The sequence below is a fragment of the Ixodes scapularis genome, unplaced genomic scaffold (genome assembly GCF_016920785.2).
Source record: "Ixodes scapularis isolate PalLabHiFi unplaced genomic scaffold, ASM1692078v2 PGA_scaffold1__304_contigs__length_218370807, whole genome shotgun sequence".
Classification (NCBI taxonomy): Eukaryota; Metazoa; Arthropoda; class Arachnida; order Ixodida; family Ixodidae; genus Ixodes; species Ixodes scapularis.
Genome location: NW_024609846.1, coordinates 63031864 through 63039769, shown reverse-complemented (window position 1 = coordinate 63039769; position 7906 = coordinate 63031864). Strand labels below are relative to the sequence as shown.

The 7906-nt window shown below is 41.0% G+C and overlaps 1 protein-coding gene across 1 annotated transcript; it reads left to right on the top strand.

The window, feature by feature from the left end:
• The first annotated feature begins 2462 nt into the window (after positions 1-2462).
• Positions 2463-7502, top strand: LOC8025044 (monocarboxylate transporter 13-like). The gene is made up of 5 exons (XM_002407825.5): positions 2463-2700; positions 3336-3479; positions 4930-5155; positions 6089-6663; positions 7278-7502. Exons 1-5 carry the CDS (start codon positions 2463-2465, stop codon positions 7493-7495), a joined length of 1401 nt encoding a protein of 466 aa, XP_002407869.3. The 3' UTR covers positions 7496-7502.
• Positions 7503-7906: the final 404 nt, after the last annotated feature.

Below are 7906 nucleotides of genomic sequence, written 5' to 3'. Positions count from 1 at the left end.
CAAAATAGGCGACTTTAGGAATGCCTAACAACCAATAGATTCCACGCGAGCTCTGCGTCAGAGTTCTACAGGGCACTCGGGCAAATGAGCGCGACAGCGGGTATGATTGCGGCTGCAGGCCATCTCAAAGTTTCAAGCATCTCCCATTAGATGGCGCCACCTGTCGAACCAAACTTCATTGCCCAGGGGGTATAGTTGCTCAATTTTATTCGTGTCCTTTTTCTTTTTGTTGCGCATTTCTTAGTAAATTTTTTTGTAAGCTTTTTAGACACGTGTGGAGCAATAGCTTCCCTAGTATCGCTTTGAAGGTCCCTAGAGGATGTGTGCTTGTTGAACCAGTCATGCGTCTATCTTTAGCCACGTGATCAAGCTCCCAAGTATACCCACGTGTAGGAAGCGGGGTCGTGTAATAATAAGGGGAGGTTGATTGGGCCAGCGATTTCATAGCTTCTGCCACACTATAAGCTTATGACTGAACGGAGAATGGAAGACGTGGGTGAAAACGTGCATGCGCTACGATTGAAATTATTAGAAATAATAAGTCTGCGCAAAGATTAAGTACCCACAGCTGGAAAAATTCACCGGTAAAATATATTGTGGTCATTTGATAAGAAGTCAGTTCCATTATCGTTAGAAGCCAATGCCGTTAGCACATGTGCGATACGCCGGCAGAAAATATGGTTTAGACTTTTTTTTTTTGTTCAGCGTTATCGTTGAATTACTTCGATCATCGTGATTATATGTGATCACCCATTATGACAAACTTAAAAGTTTTAGAAACCCAACATAAACAATAAAGCAGTACAGTACGAGGGGGTTTATCTGTCACTGGTCCATAACTCTTGCCTTTCCCATCAAAAGCTACTTCCCTCGTTAATGGATTAAATATATACTTCTACACTGGAAGCTGTCTTATAAATGAACAAAATTCAAATTCAAGAATGGCAGCCATCTGGTGAAGTGCAGCCTTAAATTACTAGTATACGGCTAATTGGGGTCCATTTATTACTCAACAACAGCTGTGTATTTTCGCACCCTACATACGCCAAAACTTAACTCTTCCAGGCGCGAGGCAATTCCAGTGATATAGTTAGAGCTCTTCAACACGCTTATGATAACGAACCTTCCACCGAAATTGCCGTAGGGACAAAACCCACCGCTAAACGCAGCTTGGTCGATACGGGGTGTTCTTGTTTGGCTTCTCGACTCTGAATGAGAAAAGTCAGAATTACGATAAGAAAAAGTTTAATAAAAACAATTTCGTGCACACCTACATTTTACTAACTTTTAATTGATCACTATATTCACGCACCTATCATATTTTATTGACTTCCAAATTTTCTTTTGTTTGCAACCCGACAGATTCTTTCTTAACCTAAAAACAGCCAAGCTATTGAGCGCAAGTGTTCGCGGTGTCTTCACTAGCTGCCGCCACTCATGGAGCTGACTTTTGGCGGTGGGGACAATATTGAAATGTCTTTTTTAGCCAACCAAGAGGAATGGAGTACAAAATTGTGTTGGAGACAGCCACAGATGAAGGAAGTATGAACAGTTCATTGTCTGTGTAGCGCCAAATGCGCTTACTTTAACGAGAAACGCTGTGAATGCATTGGCGCATCACAGCAGTTTAGGTGTCGTTCAATCAAAGTGAGCTCAAAATTCTAATACTACCAGGTTGCTAGACTCCCAGCGGTTTTTGATAGACTATCGTAAAATTCCGCTTATTGAAGCCAGCGGCGACACACGTTAAATCTCAGCGATAGAAAAAATGCTCCCAATGTGTTACAGAGTGACCAGATGCGCGTGGAAGGACTTTTGGTATGGTGTAGTGGCTCGCGTGGCCAGGGTACAACACTAAGAAAATTTTATCTTCAGCTTTTTTAATTTCGTTGGTTGCGGGACTCTTATGAAAAAATAAAAAAAATAAACATTTGGAGACGACATAGAAAGATACCGATTGTTACACTATTCACATGTTGCATTACCTCTGCATTTTTAAAATCATATAAACTGATTAAGAAATCGTGTTAACTGGAGATGCCGATTGCGCATTTGAAAATAAGGATGTCTATCACGTCAATAATATTTATATATATATATACCAAGATACATGAATAAACGCGCCAATACAGACATGATTAAAAGTTCTAACTCGAATATTCAAGAGGGTTTAAAAAAAATCTCAAGGTATCAAAATAGCTAAAATATCTAGAGTGTTTACGCTATATTGCAGTATAGTGAATGGAGTAGAATTTTAAGAAATATTTGTTCGAAAGGATGTTTGTGACCTCCAGCAAGCCTACTCAGGTACTTCATAACTCATCGCGACCTCAAGACAGTATTTCACCTAAATAAAAAGGCTCAATGGAAGATTTAATCAATAACAGTACCAGCAACTTAAAGTTCGGAGCATATGTTTATCGTCGACTTGACTAATTTGCTTGTTTTGCATTTTTTTAGGCATGACCATAAAGGAACACGTGCGGCGAAATCCAGGTCTTCCTGCGAAAGATCTTCTTAATGTGGACGGCCCGGCCGGTTGGGTGGTTGCAGCTGCGTGCATTTGGATTAGCTTCATTACTGGAATCACGCTAAGACCCCTCGGTTTTTACTTCGTCAATTTCGTCGCCCGCTATGAGAGCGGAAGAGAATCAGTTGCTTGGACAGTCAGCTTGACATCGGCCTCTGTCATCTTCTCAGGTAAAGTATCATTTATTATACTATAGGACGTAACGTCATCGGTTCAGCGAAGTGAGACACGTCTCCTTTATTACTGACACTTGTTTTTTTTTTAAAGTCAGTTTCTTTAACTATTATAAATAAAACTGTTTGTAGGGAGACGCAGCTTACCTCTTAAAATGTTTGAGATGACTAAGTAAGTGACAGAGGAAATAGGAAATAAATACGAAACAAAAGGTTAGTATCCCAATGGCGGGTCCTTTTTACTTTTTGTTGCGTTTAGGGAAAAATAAAACGACATTAGTTGAGGGGAGACGAAGGTGTAGGGATGAATCAAGACCCGAGATGAGAGGCCCTAAGTCTCTTGAAAATGGAAGATGTTCTCGAATGCCTGCGTCGTCGTTGCTCCTGATCCTTTTGGAAAAGGAAACTTCAGGTGTCCTGGCTGTCGATGGCATCGCCTACTGTAGATTTCTATTAAAATGTGCAGTAAACGAGACCGCCAATTTGTTTTCCAAGCGCGAAAATGGCTATAAAATTATTGATTTTATCTTAACTGTTTTATTTTGTTCAGTCTCACATCGACTACAATTTGAACATGACTTCTTATTTTGTTTCATGTTGTTTTATATAACACATCTAAACCTTTGTTGCAGGTGTTCTATCGAAATTACTGCTGCGATGGTTTTCGCCGTGGTCTCTTATGGTATTAGGAAGCCTGTTCCAGGTGACTGGAGTCTTCGTCGCCTATTTTGCTCCAAATGTTTATGCACTTGCTGCTTCCTTCGGGTTTCTACATGGTATGTTCGAAGGATTTTAATATATAAAAAGATCGCCACAATGCCGCGCTTTAAAAAGCGGCGCTAACCAAATTAGTAAGAGTAAAATGCAAAAAATCTAACATTATTTCAGAAAGGTTGTTGAAACAAGGTATTGAAATATACTTTACATATCCACTTAAAACAGGCAGAGATAGATATTGTATCTACACCTTTCAATAAATCTTTAAAGGTATTTTTCCTTTGTTTTATTGTCCCAAAGTTTACAACCCTAAAATATGTCTATCAAAATAGGTGGAGGTTAGGCTACGGGGTATATTTTTATAGTACGCTAAGTTGGTTCTAGTTATAGTATTTACCCTATTAAAACCCCTTTGCACTACAATTTTAAAGAACGTCTTCATCGCGTGTCTCTCGCGATTGTTTTTTTTGTTTTCTTCTTTGACGGGTTACTGTACAGATTATTGCACACCACGTACGAAAACGTAAAAGCCACCTGGTATTTGACAGTATTTTTTAACACACGTTAATTCCTGAAAACTTTAGTCGAATCTAATTAGACCTAGCAGTATTTAGGAGAAGGGTAAACGTTAATAAATACGTGCGTTTTGAGCCAAAATATAAAACTTTATCACGTTTTCTGTTGCACTAATCTCCTTACTGCTGACTGTGTGTGCTTTGTATTATAATCGTTTCTTTGATATTTGGACGTAATAAAGCTAAAGTTGATAGTATATTTAAATTATTTAAGTTATCTCAAGGCTTTAGGTGCGTGACCTCAGTCTCAGGAATGTAGACAGGGGAGGGGGGCATGTGGCCTGCCCCCCCCCCCCCCCCCCCCCGAAATAATCCATTTCGCTGGGGCCTCCTCTCCCCCCTTTCCCTCATACAGCATTTTGTCACGGGTGCCCCCCCCCCCCCCCCCCCGAAACAGAATCCTGGCTACGTGCCTGCTTAGTCTACAGATAATATAAGTTTGCACCTAATTTCGTACTAATTCCCTTTAAAACGTTTAAAAATATACCTTTGTCACTAGTTCACGCCATAAAAAAACCCAAAAAACTATGAAATTCGTGCGCAATGTTTTACGAAAAGGTTAGTTTTGACTTAACTTGCACTTCAAATTCATTTTTTTATCCTATGACATAATTAATCAGGACGATAATGCATCTGCTCTGTTGTTACAAAAATGGTGATGTTTACCTTTGAATTTATAAGGCACCTTGAAGTATGACACACTTTGATTACGTGGTTAATTGCATGGTATAAAAAAGTTTCTAAACCTAAAAACTAATGTAGCAAATAGTGAGAGTGTTTATTCTTGCCATGCCAACCACACGATTTTTTCGAATAATATCTTGAATTTACAAGTTTCAGATATTTTATTATTCCATTGTCATAATCCGCCATAAAACAAGAATGGTATAAAAGGAGAGCGAAGGTGAAACTTCAAAAAATTATTTTTTTTCAGGCATAGGTGCAGGACTGGTGTTTGTGCTGAGTGGAACCTTCATTCAAAAACACTTTCAAGAAAATCGAAGTTTTGTGATGAAGCTCAACGTCACCGCGTCATGTGCGGCTGGGATCGCGTTCCCGCGACTTCTTTTGTTCTTCCGCCAAGAGTATGGATACACAGGGCTCATTCTGCTTTCTGGCGGCGTGTTGCTGAACGTTCCCGTGCTGTGCATTTTACTCAGGTAAGGACTACATTTCCAATTAGAATGACTCTTGTTTTGAGTGTAACCTTCGGTTCGTTCGCTAACCGCCAGCGCTTTATGTCAAAATAAATTTAGTCACGAATGTTAGATAACTGTATCAAATAGGATTTGTAGGGGGTTTTCCCTGGACGTCAATTTTGCGAGTACTTTTCGCAGCGCCTGGTCACAAGCACCTCGCATTCAATGTCTACAATGAATAACACTTGATTGGGTGGAATTTACGTACATCGAAGTTCAAGCTCTCTTCAAACCAATCAAGATTGTTCTTGGCTGAGAAAGTTAGTTCTTCTGGAAAATGGTGCAACGAATGTACTCGAGAATGTCGTTCAGTAACTACTACCTACTAAATCCAGATATATGAACAGGAATCTCAAGAAATGTAATCCTGATTAAAATTATTGTTTTTTTTTTGCTCATTGTGAAGTCGCAATGTTCTTCCGTCGGCGAGATATTCTAAAAAAACATCAACGTGCTTCATAAAAGATCTCTATAGCATGTTCCAACGCAAGAAGTTCAGGATAAGCTTCGTCTCCAAATTCACAGAGATGAAAGTTTTTTTATGCAAACCAGCAAAGCCACAAAATGTGCCAAAAACACGCAACGGGAGGAGCACAATTAAAATAAGAGCACCGACTTGACACAACAGAAAAAAAAGCATTTTTAGACGCTTAGCCTGGGTCAACAGCGACCCTTCTTGCAAGGTTGGTGTCCACGAAAACAAAGTGCCTCCCAATCCCGAAACCACCAGGCACATGCATCAGGAGCCTGAGAACAAATGCATGCTGCTGCATTGCTAAATTTAGGAATTGAGGTTTCGAAGGAGAGGGAGACGGGGGGGGGGGGGGGGGGGGGGGGCGGAGTGTGTTAGACTTCGACATGTTTTTTTATTCTGTTGCTTCGTGACTCCCACAGAAAACCGGCAAATCCCAAGATCAACAACACCATGTGCACGACTACATCCCCGAAGGTGTTCACAATAGACCAACCAAGTTCAAGTTCTTCATGCAGCAACCTTCGTTCCGGAGAGAAGTCCATGTTCAAAATGCCCATGTTTTACTTCACGGCAATATCGCACCTCGTGTTCTTCTACATTATCAACTTGCATTCAAGCATTGTGGTCGACACCATACTTAGCAAAGGAGTTCCGGTAGTGGAAGCGATCACCGTCGCTCCAGTGGTGACGATCTTCGACTGGATTGGTCGGGTGATCATACCTCTAAGTACAGAGAAAGGCTACACAAGCCGGACAACCCTGGTGATGATCGACTACCTCGTTGTGGGCGTCGGGCTCTTCGTGCTACCCTACGCCAACAACTACGGCACAGTGTTAGCTACGTGCGTCAGCTTTGGTGCGTTCAGTGGGCACGCAATAACAGTGCACAACCCACTGATGGCGCAGTACGTCGGGTTCAACCGGGTCAATGTTGCCAACGTCATTGTCACATGCTTTGCCGCCGCCACGTTTTTCACGAAGCCATACGTCATTGGTGAGTTCCACATTGATCCGATCAATATTTATTTGAAAGCCAGGGCCCTTTTAGCGGATATCATAACTCACGAACACAAAGACTTCATATCACACGAATATCTACTGAGGACCGCTGCAAAGGTGACTGGATAGGACGGTTCGTGCCTGATAATGTCAGAACAAGAATTGACCTTCGGCAGGACAATGCCGGCCCCGGCTTGATACCGGGTTGGCACGAGATAGTTTCTGTATTCCTTGACCGGGATTAAGTGGTTCTTTGGCGGTGGAACAATTAGGTCGTTTATATTTATCTACCCAATATATTAAGGGGTTTGAAATGCTGTATTGTTTAAAGAACACATTTTACCTTATACTAAACTCAACAAAGTACACAAAAAGCCTAAAAACCCTGCCACCAAAATTAATAGAACTCAGGTATAGAATTGATAAGGCAGTACGGATTATGGTATTTGTCTAGTGACTTAATATTGTTTGAGAAGGTTCTTAGAATACAAGCTGAGGTGCCATACCGTTCCACGAACAAAAAATTAAAGTGTGCGAAAACGACTTCAACCCTCGATATACTTCATTATAAATGAATGAATTGTATATATTTTTTCTGCTTTCTTGCAGGGTATTTCAGAGATCATCTAGGTTCATACGACGACCTGTATCGTATAATGGGCATTGTGACATTCTCCAACGCGGCAGCCTGGTTAGTCGTCAACTCCATAATGCGACATCGAAAAACAAGAACGTGGACGACGAGTAACTCCCAGCTAAAATTGTGTGATGAACCCGTGCTCATCAACTACCAGTCAATCTTCCTGACCTCAATGATGGCCGAGTAGAAAGTCGAACGTTGTAGTACGCAAGCCCTCGAAGAGTTGTTTTACGTGTGACTGCGCGCGTGCGTGTGTGAGTAGAAGTGACCTTCTGTCTGGGGGAGGGTCAGAATGAAAGACAAGCTAGCTGTGATGGGACGTTACGAGGGGTTAGATTTTTTAGGAATATAAACTGAAGGCAATGTATAAAAATAACTACATTCATTAACATATTTATTGCTCTCCATTAGGTCTGGAGTGTATCAGCGAAAATGAGAACTCATTACGTTGACTGTAAACAGCGTACACGCAGTTTAGTATTTCTTCAATTCAATGCTCCATTAGTACAATTATATAAAACGGTCTTTTGTTATTTTGTTAGCGCTTGTCCTGTCTACATGTTCTGTCTCTTGTCCTTTGTCTAACCTTTGCGCTATT